The 21,921-nt window shown below is 44.2% G+C and overlaps 1 protein-coding gene across 7 annotated transcripts in view; it reads left to right on the forward strand.

Annotated features, from left to right (window-relative positions):
* TECPR2 (tectonin beta-propeller repeat containing 2) overlaps positions 1 to 21,921 on the forward strand; it is a 101,120-nt gene that overhangs the window by 9,777 nt on the left and 69,422 nt on the right. For 5 of the 7 annotated variants that reach the window (XR_009732232.1, XM_061395414.1, XM_061395416.1 and 2 more), the window contains exon 2: positions 4,519 to 4,807. Coding sequence is in view for 6 of the 7 variants with exons in the window: in XM_061395414.1 (XP_061251398.1) it covers positions 4,589 to 4,807 (219 nt within the window). In the remaining variant the exon portion in view is untranslated. Of the gene's footprint in view, positions 1 to 3,570; positions 4,368 to 4,518; positions 4,808 to 7,952; positions 8,054 to 21,921 lie in introns of those variants that run through there. The other 2 variants (XM_061395415.1, XM_061395417.1) reach the window with 2 other exon arrangements.

Genomic DNA, 21,921 nt, shown 5'->3' on the forward strand with positions numbered 1-21,921 from the left:
TGTGTGAGCATCGACTCCCAGGGCGGCTGTGGAAGCAGGAGAGCAGTTGTTCCAAGGACCGCACGGGGGTCCAGGGGAGGGGGGTGCTGGCTTCAGCTCAGGCATGGCCACAGAGCTGAGAAGGGGCCAGCGGGAGGCGGCTGGGAGACAGGGCTGGTGGAACACGATGAGGGATTGCTGTAGCGGGGAGCGAGGGAGAGAGATCAGATGTGTGCTAGGATTTCAGCTTAGATAATTTCAATCAGCTACCTGTCGCCTGCTATAGAATTACGGTCGTTCTTAATGGTGCTTGGCAGGTGAGTCCTGTAGTCCCTTCTCATACACTTGAAGTGGCTTTTGGTTGTATGATCACCGTGCCAAGGAGCTGGTCCAGGGACCCTGAACTTCTGTATTATCCTCTAACATCTCCTAAGCCACCTCCAACAAACATGTTGTGTATGTTTGAATAGTGTGCCTGCCCTGCAGGTGCAGCTTTGAGGCGAATCCTTTGCCCCCTTCTAACCAGACTGCAGTCTCCAAGCCCCTTCCGTGTGGAGATTGTGGAGCTCTCAGCGAATGCTGTCAATTCAAGTGAATGAGTTTTTGAAATCTAAATGTCATAATTTGACTGAGCTACTTTGAGGGAAAAGGCTTTAAAGGAGGAAACAATATTCGCTGACATTTGAGAAGTGCTCAGTACTTCTGCCTGCTTCCTTGGAGACCTCATCGGCTAGAGCAGAAATTAAAACACTGGGAAAATTTCAGTTTTTGAGTCTACTGTGTTCTCCGTAGTTTTTTTAAAATATAGTCATTAAAAATCTTATTCTAGGGGAGTATTTAATGACGTGGCAAATGCTCATGATTTATTAAGCATTTATAACGTAGCATCTCTCTGATGGGATTATGAATGGCATTTATTTCATTCGTTGTACTTTCCTATATTTCCACAGTTTTTGAGGGTAAATGTTTAGTTTTTACTTATTTCTTGTAGGGGCTGTGCTGGGTCTTCATTGTGGCGCGGGGTCTTCTCTGATTGTGGTGCGGGCTTAGTCGTCCTGTGGCCTGTGGGATCTTCGCTCCCCAACCAGGGATCAAAGCCATGTCCTCTGCATTGCACCGCGGAATCTTAACCACTGGACCACCAGGGAAGTCCCGATAGAGAACATTTATCTTGTAAAAATAAACTCTTACTTTAAAAGTGCCGTGTAAACTAGGGCGCGTCCGCGTGCGTACACGCGTGAAGGAAGCACAGCTTTTCCTGCGCCTGTGCTGCCCTGCCCTTGGAGACGGAGAGGAGACGGTGGAAACAGGCCAGCATTTCTCGCCGTGAAGTGGAGGTAACGGTGGTCAGTGATGCCTTCCCTCCTGAGGTTTTTGGTGAGGATTTAATGAGTTCGTGTGCTGAAATAGTTTCCCTTAAGCACTTACGTCTGCGGTTACATTATCGCTATTTGCACTGTTACCTTGGCTTTCACGTCCCATGTTCTTTGTAGTGGTCTGCGTGCTTTCCCAAGGGCACTGAGCGTGGCTGTTCTCTCTAGAGTTTGCCTGATAACCTCTTCATTTTCGCTTGATTTGGGGGTCATGTGGCTCTTGCCCACCTCTCTGGAGTACTTACGCAAATCGAGGATTGGGGAGCACATGCATTGCTTAGCCAAGACAGCATTGCCCTTACAGAGTTGGCAGTTTCTGAACTATGCTGCTGTATGGACAGGATCAGCATTCACTGTCAAAGTTTCTGTTGTTGTAGCCTCTTGCCTGAACAACAACAAAGCTGTTGAATCTGTATGACCCCAGGCACAGTTCTGAACCTCCCAGAGTGCTTCAGCTTCTGCTAAAAGAGGGCATATTAGCGTTCTGAACCATCACTGTGCTTGTGCTTAGTCGCTTCCGACTCTGACCCACGGACTGTAGCCCGCCAGGCTCCTCTGTCCATGGGGAGTCTCCAGGCAAGAATACCGGAGTGGGTTGCCTTGCCCTCCTCTAGCAGATCTTCCCAGCCCAGGGATCGAACCCAGGTCTCCTGCGTTGAGGCGGATTCTTTACCGTCTGAGCCACCAGGGAAGCCGAAGAATACTAGAATAGGTAGCCAATCCCTTCTCTAGGTAAACTTCTCGACCCAGGAATTGAACCAGGGCCTCCTGCATGGTAGGCAGATTCTTAACCAGCTGAGCTACCAGGGAAGCCCTTCATCATCACAGAGGGACATTATTGTGTACTTATAGAAACAGTGCTTGTAAGTTACCTTGCCTCCTTCACTGTACGTCTTGTCTATTGTGACTATCAAATGAAATAGGGATTTGAAAATGTCCTACAGATCTAGAGGATTTTTATTCCAGCATTGAACTGGGGCCATACTGGAGGAAAAATGAGATTTTGCTTCATTTCCTTTCTTGCACTCATTCCTCCCTTGCCAGTTTTCCTTTTTCATAACTCATTCATTTATTCAATAAATACTTCTTGCCTCTGATGTTGCCGAACCTTTTCTAGGTGCCAGGGCCTAGAAGGGTGAGTGAGGTGGATGTGTGGGCTCTGCTTTTTGGGGGGCTTACACCCGTGGGGGGGTCAGGCAGAGCAGGCTGTCAACAGAAGAGGAAGAGAGTGTGTGGAGAAAGTGCAGCAGCAGTGGGGTGTGATGGAGAGCCCTTTGGAAAGGCTTAGGACTGCTCAGCTGGCAAAGAATCTGCCTATGGTGCCGGAGGTCCCAGTTCGATTCCTGGGTCGGGAAGATCCTCTGGAGAAGGGAGAGGCTACCCACTCCAATGTGCTTGGGCTTCCCTTGTGGCTCAGCTGGTAAAGATTCCACTTGCAATGCGGGAGACCTGGGTTTGATTCCTGGGTTGGGAAGATCCCCTGGAGAAGGGAAAGGCAACCCACTCTAGTGTTCTGGCTGGAGAATTCCATGGACTGTATAGTCCCTGGGGTCGCAAAGAGCCAGACACAAATGAACAACTTTCACTTGGAGGACTTGAAGGGCGAAAAGGCATAGATTCAGGTCTTATCCATGTGGCCTTGGACAAGTCCTGTGGTCCTCTGGCCCTTGGTATCTCATGTAAACGTTTGTAGGGTAAGGATTGAATGGATGAGTGAGCACTTCATAAATTATAACACAGTATGTGATGACTGAGCATCTTTATTGAGGGAAGTTTTGTGTTTTTTTTTTTAATTATCTGTGCTGGGTCTTGCTGCTGGATGGGCTTTTCTCTAGCTGCAGCAAGCAGGGGCCGCTCTCGCTGTGATGTGCAGGCTTCTCACCGCCGTGGCTTCTCTTGCTGCCAGAGCGCTGACTCTAGGGCGTGTGGGCTCAGCAGTGGCGGACCCCGGGCTCGAGAGCACAGGCTCAGTAGTTGTGGCGGTCAGGCTTAGTTGCTCCGTGGCAGGTGGGGTCTTCCCGGATCAGGGATCGAACCCATGTCTCCTGCATTGACAGGCAGATTTCTTACCACTGAGCCCCTGGAGAAGTCCAAGGAAAGCTTTGAATCCACATTTCCCAGAGGTGTGGGTGTCAGGGTGGCACAGGGGAGGCGCTGTGTGGCTGAGGAGGCTGTGGGCGTTTCTCCCCCCGCAGACAGCATTCCTCCGCCTGGGCTGGCCCACTGCTCTCCTAGTGGGAGTGAGTGCAGTGTCTTGACTGTTTCTTTTACACAGTACTATTATTATCATCTGTTTGGCTGCATGGTGTGTGGGATCTTAGTTCACTGACCAGGGATCCAACCCATGCCCCCGGCAGTGGAAGTGTAGAGTCCTAACCACTGGGCTGCCAGGGAGTTCCTCTTCTCCACGTTCTGTGCTTCCTGGTGGGCTTCAGAGTTTCAAATGTTTCAGAGAAGCTTTCTCCACACTCTAGTCCATGCTAGCTCTCTCCTTCTTCTCATTGAGACCCACAGGTTAGCACCAGTCATATCTGGTTTTGTGTCTTTTCAGGTTCTTTTGCCTCCCTGACGAGATCATAAGTTGCTTGAGATTCAGAGCTATCTTTAATATTCTTCCCACCCCTTCCCCACCATTTATCATGATATAAATTACAGGGGGCAGAAAATAGTGGAATTCAAAAAGTGAGTCTGAATTGTAATGTTGTTGATTTATTTATTTATGGCTGTGTGGTCTTTGTTCCTTTGCGCGGGCTTCCCCTACTTGCAGTGAGCAGCAGTGACTCCGCTCTAGTTGTGGTGCACGGGCCTCTCATCACCGAAGTTTCTCCTGCTGTGGAGCACGGACCCTAGAGTGCAGGCTCAGGAGTTGCGGCTTGAGGGCTGCCAAGTGCAGACTCAGCACTTGTGGTGCGTGAGCATACACCCATGAATCTTCCAGAAGAAGGGATTGAACCCGTGTGCCCTGCACTGGCAGGCAGATTCTCACCCATTGTGCCACCACGGAAGTCCTCAAAAGTAATCTTAATGACACTTAGTTTACTTTCCCTGTGTAATTAAGCTCTGACTATAATTTATATCCACCTGAAAGTTCCTTGTTCCCACTGTGAAGTCTGACTTGTCTTTGCATGACTAGACATCGAAAGCGTTATAATGCCTTGTTCTTCAGCCCCAGGTTTCCCCAGATGCCGGTTAAAATCCCTCATCCTGCCTGATGATCACCGGTGGAGACCTTGGCCATGGCATCTGTATCGGAGCCTGTTACCTTCAGAGAGTTCTGCCCTCTGTACTATCTGCTCAATTCCATCCCCACGAAGATCCAGAAGGGGTTCCGCTCGCTGGTGGTCTACCTCACGGCCCTCGACACCAATGGGGACTACATCGCCGTGGGCAGCAGCATCGGCATGCTCTACCTGTACTGCCGGCACCACGACCAGATGAAGAAGTACAACTTCGAGGTGGGTGCCGCTTGTCTTCCACTGAGCGTGCGGGGCCCTGGCTGGTGTGTAACACGCCTGTGAGTCCCAGGATCGGGGGTGTTACTTCTGAGTTGCTGAAGTATGGCCTGAGTGTCCTACCTAAAGAGTACTTTACAACCATCTTTCAGGTGGAGTGCAACTAAAAATGCATTGTTTTAACTTGTTTTTCTTGCCTCCAAAAATCCAGCGTTACTTTAAAAGAGAGCATTATAGTGTTTAACACTTTGAACTTTGAAAATAGGCACAATTTTCTAAGTGGTTTTTTTTTTCTTCTTCTTTTTTTAAAATTTTTTGGCCATACCATGTGGCATGCAGGATAGGACTCGGGTCCCCTACAGTGGGAGCATGGAGTCTTAACCACTGGACCAGCAGAGAAATCGCTCACAGTGTTTTCTGAGTGTTTTCTCAAGAGTATGTTCACCGACTGATTCAGATAATCTCTAGGTATTCTGGCAAAATTATTAAGAAAAATGGATCAGGATCAGTGTTGGGTAGGTGCCAGAACGCATACATCTTAAATGAGGACACTTCTGTAGTGCCCTGCTGTTGGGGTCCTGACCGACGTCTCTTCTGGGTTGCTGACTCAGGCATCTCTGTTATTGTAGATGTTGGGAATGCACCATCACCGTATTCACCTGTCTCGTTAGTATCTGTGATTTATAAGAACATGGGTTTTGTGAGAGACTCAAGGGTGACTGAGTTGTGGCTCCTGCCACGTGGGGCTCTACACTGTGGTTAGTGGACTTTTGCAGACTAAGACAAGGCTTTTGTATTTGAAAGAAGTGTTTACAAATATCTATGTTTTAATCAGTATCGACTTATTAAAGTTTAATTTATAAAGTTTGTTTTTCTTAAGCCTCTGTAGTCACTTAAAATAACACACATGGTTAGCATCCATATAGTACTTACTATGTGCCAGGCATTATTCTAAACCCTTTACATATATTAACTCATTTTATCCCCACAGAACTCTATGAGGTAGAGAACACAACTCTATGTTGTTTTGTCATCTCCATTTTATCAGGGAGACAACTGAGGCTCAGAGAGGTTGAGTGACTTGCGAGATAGTCAGAAAGTGGTGACACCATGGTCTGAGCTTGGGCAGATTGGCTCTGGAGTTTATATTTGTATTTTTTGTATGAAAATTAAAATTATTGCTATTTGTTTTCTTGATTAATAGGGCATATTACTTGTAGGGGACAATTACTTGAATGATGGGAAGTCTCTCATCAGAAACTATGGACGCTGGAAGATGTTGGTACAGCATGTGTAAAGTGTTGAAAGAAAAGAATTTTCAGCTCAGAATTTTTATCCAGCAAAAATATCTATTAGGAAAGAAGGTGAAATAAAAATGTTCTCAGATGAAGGAAAACTAAGGGGATTCATTGCCAGCACACCAGCTCTAAATAATTGCTTTAGACAAATGATAATTGACACCAGAAGGAAACTTGGAACATCAGTAAAGAAGGAAGAATAATAGTAAATACACTAGGCTGTTTTCCTCCTCTTGAGTTTTTTTTAAATATTCTTGACAGAAAAAAATTATATCATTGTGTGATTGAGTTTTCAGTTTATACACATGGAGTAATATATAAAAGAATTATAATAGGGGAGAGTAAGGGACCTGTAGGGTAGTAGGGTTTCTTCATTCTACTGAAGAGGGTCAATGCTGAGTCTAAATAGATTTTGAAAAGCTGTGTGTGTGTGTATGCGCGTGTGTGTATTTGTATATCTCCCACATTTGATCTGGTAATCCTTAGAGCAGCCACTTAAAACCCCTGTACAGCATGGTATAGTAAAAAATTACTATAGACATACCAAAATAGAATGTTAAATATATTGAGACAGTTCTCAGGAAAACAGAAAGGGTAAACAGAAGAACGAAAAACAGGAGTAACAAACAAAAAACAAATAAAATCATAGACTTAAATCAAAACATACCCATAATTATATTAAATGAAAATGATCCATACACATCAATTAAAAAAAATTATTGGGATGGAAAAAAAAAACTCATAAACAACTATTTGTTGTTTGTAAGAAACTCATTCAAATATAATCACATGTCAATAGATAAAAAGGAAAAGGATGAAAAAATGTACCATGTGAATGCTTATCAAAAGAACGTTGAGGGCTTCCCTGATGGCCCAGTGGTAAAGAATCCTCCTGCCAGTGCAGGAGACACAGGTTCGATCCCTGGCCGGGGAAGACTGCACATGCCACAGAGCAGCTAAGCCTGTGACAGCTCCCGCGCCTGTGCCCTAGAGCCCCCAGTGCCACCACGGCTCCTGAAGCCCCCCTGCCCTAGAGCCCACGCTCCACAACAAGGGGACCACTGTGATAAAAAGCCCTCGCTCCGCAAGTGCAGAGTGGCCCCCACTCGCTGAGATTGCAGAAAAGCCCACGCAGCAACAAAGCCCCAGCACGGCCAAACAGAAACAAATGAAAGTATTAAAAAAAGAATGCTGAGTGGCTGTATTAATACCAGAGTAGTCCTCTGAGCAAGGAAATAACCAGAGAGACAGTATTTAATGACAGAAGCGTCAGTTCAGTGAGAAGGCGTAGTGGTCCTACGGTGGTCCCTAGTGTACTGTGCTCCTTAGCAACAGGGCTTCATGACACATGAAGCAAGAGCTGACGTAGCTGAAAGAAGAAGTAGGAAAATCTGCAATTCTAGCTGGAGATGTCCACACCCCACCGTCAGTAATAGTAGCAGACAGAAAGTCAGCGGGCGTGTAGTAGACCCGAGCAGCCCCACCCACCTTTGTGATCTAAGTGATGTTTACAGAGCACTCCACCCAACAGCAGCTCAGAGCACGTTCTTTACAAGTGAACATGGACCAGTCACCAGGACAGACTGTATTCTTGGTTGTAAAACACTCCTCAATAAATTTTAATTGGAGCAGACTTTACATAAAAACCACAGACCTTCAATTTGTAAAATAACACTGTATCTGTGAAGCACAATAAAACGAGGCATGCCTATAACTATTTTTAAAATTTCTGCCTCCAAACTGAAAAAAAACTTAAGGAAGCAAGAGTTTAGTACTCCCCAGAGTGAAAGCACAAGTTGCATCTGCTGCCAGTTTCCTAGTTTTACTGGAACTAGTTTTCTGTTTATCAGATGAGCCCCATGAACTCTGAAGGGATGTGCCATGTGAGGACAGCCTCTGCAGGGACGAGCAGAACTGGGGGACTCTGGTGCAGATGACTGGACCCAGGAAGGTAGAAGGGGACCCTGGGAGGTTCTGTGCACAGCGCCATAAGAAAGCATATTTTACTGGGCCCAAATCCACACTTGGCAACTCTGAGTATCAAAAGTGTTTTTGAATACCCATTGGGTGTAGAATAGAAGCATATTGTGGAGAATCACAAAGGAAATAGAAAATAAAACTTCTCGTTTTGGAGAGAACAGAGAATTTGGGTTTAGAATATTAGGGTTTGAAAACAAAGTTAAGTATCTGTATGTAAAACACATAGGAGAGGATCTGGAGGAATACCTCCAAGCTGTTCATTATGATGACAGAGGGACTGAGAGTGAGGGCAGGAAGGAGAAGGGAGGTATCTTTCTTTTTTTTTTTTTTACTTTATTATTTTTTATTTGAAATATTGCGGACTTATTAGGATTTGGACAATAAGTGTGTATTCATCTGTTACTTGTGTAAACACAACAGAGGTTTGTTTTGAGCTTTGACTGTCAGTCATTAGTTGTGTGAGCTGAGGATGAACTAAGTATTCATGTCATTGTTCCTGTAATTTTCGGCTTTAGAGCTGGGGGTCTTGGAATCATTTGGTACAATCCCTGTATTTTACAGATAAAGAAACAGTGAGATTCCTGCCCCAAGCCACATAGCTGGTGGCCTAACCATTTTGCTGTCTTCCCATGTGAGAAGGCAGGGCTTGCATAAAAGTCTGGATTTAGAGCACAGTGGAAACAGATCAATTAAGAGTTTCTTTGGAATTTCCTAGTGACAATTGGGAGGTGCATCAGCTAGGTTTTTTTTGTTTGTTTAAAATTTTGGCCACACTGAGGCATATGGGATCTTAGTTTCCCAACCAGGGTTCAAACCCATGCCCCTCTGCAGTGGAAGTGCACGGCCTTAACCACTGGACCATGAGGGAAGTCCCTCAACTAGTTTAGTTTAGGGAATGTCTAAGACTTGATGGGAAGGTAAATACAAATTAGTTTTGTTGTTGTTGTTCAGTTGCCCGGTTGTGTCTGACTCTTTGTGACCCCATAGACTGCAACACGCCAGACCTCTGTATCCCTCACCATCTCCAGAAGTTTGCCCAAGTTCATGTCTGTCGCATCAGTGATGCCATCCAGCCATCTCATCCTCTGATGCCCTCTTCTCCTTCTGCCCTCAATCTTTCCCAGCATTAGGGAATTTTCCAATGAATCAGCTGATCGTATCAGATGACCAAATGACTGGAGTTTCAACTTCAGCATCAATCCTTCCATTGAGTGTTCAGGGTTGACTTCCCTTACGATTGACTGGTTTGATCTTGCATTGCCCGGGACTCTCAGGAGTCTTCTCCAGCACCACAGTTCAAAGGCATCAATTCTTGGGCGCTCCGCCTTCTTTACGGTCCAGCTCTCCCAACTGTGTGTGACCACTGGGAAGACCATAGCCTGGACTGTACGGGCCTTTGTCAGCAGGGTAGTGTCTCTGCTTTTCAGCACACTGTCTAGGTTTGTCATAGCTTTCCTGCCAAGAAGCAAACATCTTCTGATTCCATGGCTGCAGTCACCATGCAAAGTGATTTTAGAGCCCAAGAGGAGGAAGTCTGTCACTGCTTCCACATTTTCTCTCTCTGCTTGCCGTGAAGTAATGGGGCCAGATGCCATGACCTTAGTTTTTTAATACTCAGTTTTAAGCCGGCTCGTTTACTCCTCCTGCACCCTCTTCAAGAAGCTCCTTAGTTCCTCTTCGCTTCCTGCCTCACTGGTAGAGAGAGGGGCAGACCACCCCGGTGTACTCACCATGAGAACCTCATAGCTGTATAAAAGGGCAAAAATTAGTTTACCCTCTAATCAATCCATATGTGGCATGCACGGGTGAAAGATTAGGTTTTTAAATGAAGTTATTTTCCAAAAGAAGAAAGCAGATCTCTTATATGATAAAGTCTGAGGTGTTTTCAAGGATAATGCTTTTAGAAACCTTTTTTCTTACGCAAGTTAGTGGGAGAGGGCAGATGGAGACACAGGAAATGCTTCCTTGCTAAGTGCAAAAGCATGAAGGAAATGCTGTGAGGACCTAATTAAGTACAGAAGTGTTATAAACCTGTTGGTAAATATATGGGTGTGACACACATAAGAAGAGACCAGAAAGTCCAAAAGATAAGCTGACCTGTGTTTCTGTTTTTTTGCTTTGAAATTAAATGTGATTTCTCCTTAGCACCTAGCACGTTGTTGAAATTTCATAGATTTGCCTTCAAAACTGTCTTTGCGTTAAGCCTAACTGTGCAAGTTCTCATTTCTGCAACTTTTCCGTACTGGTCTCCTGGTGAATTTATTCAGTAAGTGTTTATTGAGTATTTACCTTGTGCCAGCCCATTTTAGGACTTGGAAATGCAGTGGAGAGCACACCAGCTCTAACGCGGAGAGCAAAAAATGAGTGCAAGAAGGCCACGTGGCTGGGTGGGGAGCAGTGCTAGGGGAAGGGGGAGGGGAGTTGCCAGCAGGAGTGGCTGCTGACAGAGCAGGTGACAGGTGAACACAGACCTCCAGAGAGTGAACAGCTCACCAGGAGGAGCTTCCTGGTGGCGGGTCCAGGTGGAAGGAAGGGGAGCCCTGGGCATGTGAGGGAACGTTATGAATGGCTCATTGACTGATGCCTGTTTTATTTTTTAAAGTGATGCAGAAATGAGAGCTTTTGAATCACCATGTCAGCCAGAGGTGTGTGTATCTAATGCCTTCCGTGTCCTGATGGAAGTCATAACTCTTAGAGTTGTTGCTGAGTAACAAGAGTTATAAGGCTTTGGTGATTAAGACAGTGTGGTATTACTACAAAAATAGATAAAGAGGTCATTGGAACAGACTAGAGAAGCCAGAAAATCTGCATGTATATGAACACAAAGTGATAATACAAAGATTTTCTGGTAAATGATGTCAGCAGTTGGACAAGAATATAGGGGTGGAAGTGAAACTTGATCCCACCTCACTTTGTACGGCTATTTTGTCTTAGCACTTCAAAGGTACTGTGCCATTGTCTTGACTGCTGAGACTTCTGCTGGAGGTCTAATTGTTTTTCTGTAGGTAATCTGCCTTCTCTGTCCTTAAGATCATCCCTAATGATAGAGTCTCAGGCCCCTGCGACTTCCTTCAAACCTAGTAGACCTTTCCTACTCCAATTTGCCTCAAGGAAATTGTTCCAGAAGAAGATGCCTTGGTTTAACTTTTACATCATTAAAAAGTTGTATGAATATTGAAACTTTGGTTTCAGTTAAACTGTGGTTTATTAAACTGTGGTTCTTTGCTAGCAAAGAAGAATAGTGAAACACTTCTTATGAATTTAGTGAGTTTATATATGTTTGAGTCTTCTTAAACATTTCTGAGTAGTTCAGATCTGTTGGTTGCTTGATGTGCTAGCAGTTTCTATGAAGGTTCAGCTTTGACACAGCAAAAGCAGCTCCTAAAGAAAGCCTTGTCAAACGTCACAGCTTCCTTGAGCTTGCTCACAAAGAACACTTTTTCCCTGGTGTTTTTTGTTTTGTGTATAAAGGGAAAAGTGCCTGCCAAGGAGCCTAAGAAACTTGGCTAAGACCTATTGGTGAAGTGATTGTCCAGAAAACCACTGCTGGTTTCTTGCAAATCAGAGGTTTTTCTCTTAAGCTAATTACTAGATTTCTGTTTGAGGAAGTTAAGTTGCCACTTAGAGGCAACAAGAAGTGTCCCTACTCCCCTCCCTGGAAGCTGGAAAGGAGGGAAATAGAAGAGTTACACTCATAATAGATAAGCTCTTCGGAGGACAGTCTCCTTAAAGAGACAGAAGAGTGGCTCCCAGGCCAGAACAGGGCAGAACTGTTTTCATTTCAAAAGGACGAGTATATGAGAGAGGAGAGGGCCGGCAGGCTGCTGTGTGATTCGGGAAACTAAACGTTGGGCTGAACCGGGCTTTGCTGGAGGTGGGCGTAGCGATTCCCTGAGGGCTGTGATGCCCTTGGTGTGGCTGGCACTGAGGCTTACTGAGGTTTCCTCAGAAGTTGCCCCATGCTTGCTGAGCAGCTTTTGAACTAGAACTTGCTGCCCACCTACATCGGCCAGTGGGGGCAGAGTGCCGGTTGTTCCTACATGAGCCTTCTGGTTTGTGCAAGCATTCGTTCGCTGTGAAATAATCATACATTGGCTTTGGGGTTCAGCTCCGTGTGAGTTGGTGATCACAAAACAGCCCTCCTGGGCTGATGAACAGCAGGACACGGAACGGATTGAATACTCGGATCGGGAAGCTTGAGGGCAGATCCTTCGGGTGCCCATTCACCAGTGTGGATCTGTGTCTTAGGCACTTGTATACACTTCTGTGTGTAAACAAACAAGCATGAAAGCTCTGAATAAGAGCATGGGAGTGATGGATCCCAGTTCCACAGCGGTGGTCTGATACAGCAATGCAGTCAGGTGTGGGGGGGTGTGGGGCATAGAGGGCTTCGAAGGTGCTCTTGGTGATGAGTGGGGACTACACAGGTGCTCACTTTGTGATGGCTCTTCTAGCTGTGTGATCACGTGTGTCAGTTCAGTGCAGTCGCTGAGTCGCGTCCGACTCTCTGCAATCCCATGGACTGCAGCATGCCAGGCCTCCCTGTCCATCACCAACTCCTGGAGCTTGCTTAAACTCATGTGCATCGAGTCAGTGATGCCATCCAGGCATCTCATCCTCTGTCATCCCCTTCTCCTCCTGCCTTCAGTCTTTCCCAGCATCAGGGAAATGAGTCAGTTCTTCGCATCAGGTGGCCAAAGTATTGGAGCTTCAGCTTCAGCATCAGTCCTTCCAATTAATATTCAGGACTGATTTCCTTTAGGATGGACTGGTTGGATCTCCTTGCAGTCCAAGGGACTCTCAAGAGTCTTCTCTAGCACCCCAATTCAAAAGCATCAATTCTTTGGTGCTCAGCTTTCTTTATAGTCCAACTCTCACATCCATACATGACTAGTGGAAAAACCATAGCTTTGACTAGATGGACCTTTATTGGCAAATTAATGTCTCTGTTTTTTAATATGTTGTCTAGGTAGGTCATAGCTTTTCTTCCAAGGAAAAAGTGTCTTTTAATTTCATGGCTGCAGTCACCATCTGCAGTGATTTTGGAGCCCAAGAAAATAGTCTGTCACTGTTTCCATTGCTTCCCTACCTATTTGCCATGAAGTGATGGGACCACTGGAGAAGGGAATGGCAAACCACTTCAGTATTCTTGCCTTGAGAACCCCATGAACAGTATGAAAAGGCAAAAAGATAGGACACTGAAAGATGAACTCTCCAGGTCGGTAGATGCCAATATGCTACTGGAGATCAGTGGAGAACTAACTCCAAAAAGAATGAAGAGACGGAGCCAAAGCAAAAACAACACCCAGTTGTGGATGTGACTGGTGATGGAAATAAAGTCCAATGCCGTAAAGAGCAATATTGCATAGGAACCTGGAATGTTAAGTCCATGAATCAAGGCAAATTGGAAGTGGTCAAACAGGAGATGGTAAGAGTGAACGTCAACATTTTAGGAATCAGCAAACTAAAATGGACTGGAATTCGTGAATTTAACTCAGATGACCATTACATCTACTACTGTGGGCAAGAATCCCTTAGAAGAAATGGAGTAGCCATCATAGTCAACAAGAGTCCGAAATGCAGTACTTGGATGTGATCTCAAAAATGACAGAATGATCTCTTTTCATTTCCAAGGCAAACCATGCAGTATCACAATAATCCAAGTCTATGCCCCGGCCAGTAATGCTGAAAAAGTTGAAGTTGAACAGTTCTATGAAGACCTACAAGGCCTTCTAGAACTAATACCCCCAAAAGATGTCCTTTTCATTATAGGGGACTGGAATGCAAAAGTAGGAAGTCAAGAAACACCTGGAGTAACAGGCAAAGTTGGCCTTGGAGTACAGAATGAAGCAGGGCAAAGGCTCATAGAGTTTTGCCACGAGAATACACTGGTCATAGCAAACACCCTCTTCCAGCAACACAAGAGAAGACTTTATATATGGACATCACCAGATGGTCAACACTGAAATCAGACTGATTATATTCTTTGCAGCCAAAGATGGAGAAGCTTTATACAGTCAGCAAAAACAAGACCGGGAGCTGACCATGGTTCAAATCATGAACTCCTTGTTGCCAAATTCAGACTTACATTGAAGAAAGTAGGAAAAACCACTAGACTGTTCAGGTATGACCTAAATCAAATCCCTTACGATTTTACAGTGGAAGTGAGAAATAGATTCAAGGAATTAGATCTGATAGAGTGCCTGAAGAACTATGGATGGAGGTTCGTGACATTGTACCAGAGGCAGGAATCAAGACCATCCCCTATAAAAAGAAATGCAAAAAGGCAAAATGGCTATCTGAGGAGGCCTTACAAATAGCTGTGAAAAGAAGAGAAGTGAAAGGCAAAGGAGAAAAGAAAAGATATACCCATTTGAATGCAGAGTTCCAAAGAATAGCAAAGAGAGATAAAGCCTTCCTCAGTGATCAGTGCAAAGAAATAGAGGGAAACAATAGAATGGGGAAGACTAGAGATCTCTTCAAGAAAATTAGAGATACCAAAGGAACATTTCATGCAAAGATGGGCACAAGAAAGGACAGAAATGGTATGGACCTAAGAGAAGCAGAAGATATTAAAAAGAGGTGGCAAGAATACACAGAAGAACTATATAAAAAAGATCTTCACGACCCAGATAATCACAATGATATGATCACTCACCTAGAGCCAGACATCCTGGAATGCGAAGTCAAGCGGGCCTTAGGAAGCATCACTACAAACAAAGCTAGGGGAGATGATGGAATTCCAGTTGAGCTGTTTCAAATCCTAAAAGAAGATGCTGTGAAAGTGCTGCACTCAGTATGCTAGCAAATTTGAAAAACTCAGCAGTGGCCACAGGACTGGAAAAGGTCAGTTTTCATTCCAATTCCAAAGAAAGGCAATGCCAAAGAATACTCAAACTACCTCACAATTGCACTTGTCTCACACACTTGCAAAGTAATGCTCAAAATTCTCCAAGCGAGGCTTCAACAGTACGTGAACCATGAACTTCCAGATGTTCAAGCTGGATTTAGAAAAGGCAGAAGAACCAGAGATCAAATTGCCAACATCCACTGGATCATCAAAAGACCAGGAGAGTTCCAGAAAAACATCTACTTCTGCTTTATTGACTATGCCAAAGCCTTTGACTGTGTGGATCACAACAAACTGTGGAAAATTCTTAAAGAGTTGGGAATACCAGACCACCTGACCTGCCTCTTGAGAAATCTGTATGCAGGTCAGGAAGCAACAGTTAGAACAGGACGTGAAACAACAGACTGGTTCCAAATCGGGAAAGGAGTATGTTAAGGCTGTATATTGTCACCCTGCTTATTTAACTTATATGCAGAGTACATCATGAGAAACGCTGGGCTGGATGAAGCACAAGCTGGAATCAAGATTGCCAGGAGAAATATCAATAACTTCAGATATGCAGAAGACACCACCCTTATGGCAGAAAACAAGAACTAAAGAGCCTATTGAAAGTGAAAGAGGAGAGTGAAAAAGTTGGCTTAAAACTCAACACCTAGAAAACTAAGAGAATGGCATCTGGTCCCATCACTTCATGGGAAATAGATGGGGAAACAGTGGAAACAGTGGCAGACTTTATTTTTGGGGGCTCCAGAGTCACTGCAGATGGTGACTACAGCCGTGAAATTAAAAGATGCTTGCTCCTTGGAAGAAAAGTTATGACCAACCTAGACAGCATATTAAAAAGCAGAGACATTACTTTGCCAACAAAGGTCCGTCTAGTCAAGGCTATGGTTTTTCCAGTAGTCACATGTGGATGTGAGAGTTGGACTATAAAGAAAGCTGAGTGCCAAAGAACTGATGCTTTTGAACTGTGGTGTTGGAGAAGACTTGAGAGTCACTTGGACTGCAAGTGGATTCAACTAGTCCATTCTTAAGGAAAGCAGTCCTAAATATTCATTGGAAGGATTGATACTGAAGCTGAAACTCCAAAATCTTGGTCACCTCATGTGAAGAACTGACTGATTGGAAAAGACCCCGATGCTGGGAAAGATTTAAGGCAGGAGAAGGGGACAACAGAGGATGAGATGGTTGGATGACATCACTGACTCAGTGGACATGAGTTTGGGTGAACTCCAGGAGTTGGTGATGGACAGGGAGGCCTGGCATGCTGAGGTTCATGGGGTCACAAAGAGTTGAACACGACTGAGGGACAACTGAACTGAACTGAACTGATGGAATCAAATGCCATGATCTTAGTTTTTTGAGTTTTAAGCCAGCTTTTTTATTCTCCTTTTTTACTTTCATCAAGAGGCTCTTTCATTCCTCTTCGCTTTCTGCTGTAAGGGTGGTGTCATGTATATGTCATGTATATTGTCTTGCATTTATGATCGTATTTCACTGTTTCAGAAAATGAAAAATAACCATGCCACGAGACACTTGATGTGCAGCTGACTGCACCCCGAAGGCAGCAACCTTGCCAGCCCATGCCTCTCCTGAGCGTGTCAGAGCTAGCCGTGTCCCTCCGGGACTGTGAGACCCCCGAAAGCGGCACCTTTGTGTCCCCACAACAAGCACAGTGAAGCCACCAGTAAACACTTAACTGCTTAACCCTAGTTCATCTCATTTTAAACTAGCAATTCTTTTATATAGGCTACTTGATATTATTAAGGTCTATCTCATTTGTAGACTCGTATGAAACAGTACTAGATCGGTATCTTAATGCTCTTAGTGTGGTAAAAATCCCATTATTAAATAATGTGTTAAATGAAGGATTGATTTTATGAAGTAGATGTATTGCTAAAAATTATAATATTAACAGTGGATTTGAGCCTTGAGTGTTTGGGTATCTTAAAAGAGGTTTTGTATATCAATGCAGTCATGAAAAATAATCTTTAAGTATATTCTCTCTCTAAAGTAGAATTGTTGGCAATGTCTTTGTTTTTAAAGAGGGACTCACAATAAATATTTTTTTTAATCTTTATTTATTTTTTTTTAATTTTATTTTATTTTTAAACTTTACAATATTGTATTAGTTTTGCCAAATATCGAAATGAATCCACCACAGGTATACCCGCGTTCCCCATCCTGAACCCTCCTCCCTCCTCCCTCCCCTACCCTCACTCTGGGTTGTCCCAGTGCACCAGCCCCAAGCATCCAGTACCGTGCATCGAACCTGGACTGGCGACTCGTTTCATACATGAAATTATACATGTTTCAATGCTATTCTCCCAAATACTTTTTTAAAATTGTTTTTTGTTTTAATTTATCTTCTTGGCTGTGCTGGGGTCTTCACTGCTTTGTGTGGGCTTTCCCTAGTTGCGGTAAACCAGAGCTTTTCTTTGTTGCAGGATGTGGGCTTCTCACTGCAGTGGCTTCTCTTGTTGCAGAGCACGGGCTCAGTAGTCGTGGCCCGCGGGCTCTAGAGCACGGGCTCAGTAGTTGTGGCGCACGGGCTTAGTTGCTCTGTGGCACGTGGAATTTTCCCAGGCTGGGGATCAAGCTTTGTGTCCCGTGGAATTTTCCCAGGCTGGGGATCAAGCTTTGTGTCCCCTGCCTTGGCAAGCAGATCCCTGTCCTCTGCACCGCCAGGGAAGTCTGTTAATGTCTTTGAACTCTGTGTGTGGCTTGGTGGTAACCTGACTTCTTTCCCGCCATGGGGATGGATGGTGTATTGAGACCCCCGAAGCCACCACTGTGCTCATTCCATGGCACACATCCTCCTGGCTGCTCCCAGGCTGTTCCTCCTTCAGGGTCATAGCCTGCATTGTGATCTGACAATTCTTCCTGCCTTCTCCAGCTGCATCCCTTTTTCCCTCACAGATTTTTGTTTTCACAGTAAGTGCCTTGAGTGTCTGATTCTATCCTCAGGGGCTGCTGTCTGTGCATACAGACTAATGCAATAGTATAGTTCTGTCTTCCAAGACTTCTGCAGCCAATTTGTTCTGTCAAATACTGTGAGAAGAGTGTTGAAATCTACAAAATAACAGTGTGCGTGGTTTATCTTTCTCCACTCTTAGTTTCAACTTGTCTGTGCCTTTAAATCTATAGTGCATTTCATGTTGATAGCGTAAATTTAGGTCTTACTTTTTTAATCCAGTTTAACAGTCTCTACCTTCTAATTGGCATATTTAGGCCACTTATATTTAATGTCCTTCTTGAGGTGGTTTAAGTCAGGGTTTCTCAACCTGACATTATTGACCTTTGGCCTAGGGGTGTTGTCCTTTGTGTTGTAGAGTGTTTAGCAACATCCCTGGCTTTAAACTGCATTTTATCATGATAGCCTGTTTTAAAATCTTGCTGTACTTTAGTTGAGATTTTTTTGTGTCTATATTCACGGAAGGTTATGTCTTTATCTGGCCTTTCTCATTATGCGTGTGACAATTTGGTATTTTCATTCTACATTTAACTACTCAAGTTGGACATATTATATTTTATAATCACTGTTTGGATTTCCTCACAGTTTTATCGGCATCTTCACTTGCCATCCCTTGTTACATTTTGGTTTCCTTTGCAACCAATTTTCCTTCTTGCTGGAGTGTGTCCTGTAGTAGTTCTTGGGTTGAAGTCTTTGGGTGGTACTTCAAAGTACAAAATCAAGTACTCTTGATGTTTTGTTCGTCTGAGTGTCTGCCTTTGTTTGTTTGTTGCCATGCCACATGGCTTGCAAGGATCTTAGTTCTTTGACCAGGAATTGAACCCAGGCCATGGTAAAAGTGCTGAGTCTTAACCATTGGACCGCCAGAGAATTCCTGTGTCTATGTCTTTAAATTGTTTAGAAAGACATACTGTTCAAGGCTATCAGTTCTGTCTCTTAGCACTTTGAGGATGATACTCTACAGTCTCCAGGACTCCTTTGTTGAGACATCTTTTATTAATAATTATTCATATTTAGTTATTTGCCTCTTTTCTCTGACATATGAATATCTCCTCATTGCTTTTGAGGTTTTATTGTTTGAAAGATATGTGTGTGTGCATTTCTTTTCATGAATCTTGTTCAAGGCTTGTACTCCTGAGGATACAGGCTTTTCCCTAGTTTTGGATAGCTTTTAGCCTTATCTCTGAAGGCACTGCCCTCTCTAATCCTATTTCCTTTTCTTCTGGAATCCCAATTAGATGTAGGTTGGATTTTTGTATTCTATCCTCTGTGACTCTCAACTTCTCTTTCTTAATTTATATCTTTGCTGCACAGATCTGTCATCTAATTCAGTGATTTTTCTTTCAGCTGTGACTAATCTTTTAATCCACCACTAAGATTTTAAATTCTTTTGATTCTTTTTCATGTATATTTAATTATTTCTGATAGTGGTTTGCTCTTATGTTTCAATTTCCTTTATAGTCCTTGAAAATTTTAAAGACTTTTTTGTTATTGAAGTATAGTTGATTTATCGTGTTTCATGTGTATAGCAAAGTGATTCAGTTACACTTTTTCAGATTCTTTTTCACTGTAGGTTATTACAAGATAGTTCCCTGTGCTATATAGTATACCGGGGTCCAGCCCCGGTAGGACCCAGGGATTCCCTCAGGAGGACGGCATCGGCGATAAGGATAGTAAAAGGGGAGAGAAAGGGGCTTGATCTACCTTGGTTTACACAGAAAGCCAATAAAGTCCGTGACACCAGACTTGCCCTGTTCACGGAGGCCACAGGCGCCCTCTCAGTGGGGTGAAGACGCAGAGCACCCTTGCCCTGAAGACACTGGGCGCCTTCCCAATTGAGTCTTAGAAGCCCGGGCAGATAAGTGAACTCAGGGAGCCCCTGTGCTCCAAGTAGTCATCCTGAAGGAAGAACAGAGAGAGAAAAGGAGGGAAAAGAAAAAAAGAATGACACGGGGAGACCAAGCTCTGATGAAGCCAGGTCCGTAGCTTTATTTTCAAAAGGAGCTTTTATACCCTAAGTTGTACATAGAGGATAATAGCAGGTATAGAATCATGCAAGGTCAGCAGTCCTTGACCCTTACTGAGACCAGGCTTTCTTTCTGCAGACTTATCATATACAAAGGCTTTAGGTGATTTACATCATCTTCTGGCCAGAAGGCCTGTTAACATTTTTCTTCTGATAAAGCTTAGTCAACCAGAAAAACTTATTTTCTCCAAAGGTGATTTTTCTGAAGTTTGGCGCCACTGCCTGAAAGCACTAGATAGAGTTGTATTCCTGTAGGGCAAAAGGTGCAGTGGGGGATAACAAGGAAAGAATTTATTAACTCAAGGGTCTAGGGTTGTTAACATTAAGGTTACTACTTATATTTCTATATACCAACTATATTAATACACTCCCAGGGACACAGTGGGTAAGGGATATGGGAACTTGGCAGCAAGCATTAGTTCAACAATGAAATCTTCTACCAGTTCTATTCTAATATTTTTTAACTCCCCTAGAAGCTCTGCATTGTTAAAATATGCCAGCTTCCCGTGCCTCTCGTGGTTGGGAGGCTGTGAACAATCACATGCGTAGCTGTAGGAGTCCGGATAAACCTGTCAGGCAAGTTAGAAAGCTATCTGAGGGATTTGAATTGGAACACTCCTATTATGCCCAGGAGACTTATTAACTAGAGCTCTAAGTTGATGTCCTTCAGAAAAAGGTGGTCAGGAATAGCCCCCTGTTAATGTCAGAGGAGTTGGTGAAAGTTATAAAGTAGTAAGACAGACAGATTCTGGTTTTGGGATAGATGCTCAAGCAGGTCCAAGGGGTCCCTCGAGTCCTGATTCGCCTTTGCCTTCAGGTCCTCTCCGCATGACCTTTGTCATGGGTGGGATCTCCCATGCTGGCTCCCGGCAACAGGTCTCTATTTTTTATTTTATATGTAGTAGTGTATATCTGCTAATTCAAAATTTCCAATTTATCCTTCCCCTTAAGCATATTTCCATTACAGTTCTGGTTCTTCTTAGTCTACATGAAAGTACTTGAGTTGGGATGAGGGGTTGTCCAGTTCTGTTGGTGCTCTTTCGGTTGAGTCCTCTTCATGGGCCTGTTTCCCTGTGGTCATCTCTGGCTGTGAACTGTGTGGCTGATCCCAACACGTGTGAATCCTGAGGGGCCTGGGCCGAGACTGAGTCCCCAGAGGTGGGGTTTATGGTCACTCTGCCAGGCCCCTTGAAGCATTACAGACAAGGAAGCGTGTCAGAAGCTGCCTGCATGGAGCTGCTTTTGAGTGGGGAGGGAGAGTAACTTTAAACCCTGGTGCTGGATGGGGCAGGTTTGTGATTACAGATCCTTAGGAACTGCTCTTTTTATTCACTCCAGTCAGTGCCTGAGATACAAGGCTGAGTTCCTTGTCAGCTCCATTTGCCAGCAAATTGACTTTTCCCTAGTTTACACTTTCCCTGAGCGTTAGGTCTTCATGGGTTCTTGCTTTACGGGGAGGTCAGGTCCAGCTCCCTACCTCATCTGGCCCGAAGCCTTGTCCTCATTCCCCCTACTCACCTGAGAAAATCCCAGGTCTGGATGTTCACCAGTCACTGGGCAGCCTGTGGCTTCAGGGCTGGCTTCTGTCTGGTTTGACAGAAGGGCTCTCTTGGGTTTTGGCTCTTGTAGATTTTCTTTATAGAGGTCGGCTGAGCGTTTAATAAGTGCTTTATGTATCTTATTCAGCATTTCTAGGTGTTTGGAGGGCAGTGTTTTTCAGAACAGCTAGAGTGTTATCCTGTCAGAAGTTGAAACTTCATATTTTGTTTCTATCTGAAGTATAGTCGGGTATGATAGTCTGATTCTTTGGATGTTTTGGTTCTTACGTCAAGAATGATGACATGTATTAGTAATCATATTAAAGAATGTTAAGTCAAGCCTAGTACCTTGGTTTATTAAAAGCATGTTTACAGGCGTTGCAGTTTCCAGCCCATCTGTGCGATGATTTTTATTTTGAAGCCATTCATTCAGAAAAATTACACAGCTGTT

Source organism: Bos javanicus, chromosome 21 (assembly GCF_032452875.1).
Source record: "Bos javanicus breed banteng chromosome 21, ARS-OSU_banteng_1.0, whole genome shotgun sequence".
NCBI lineage: Eukaryota > Metazoa > Chordata > Mammalia > Artiodactyla > Bovidae > Bos > Bos javanicus.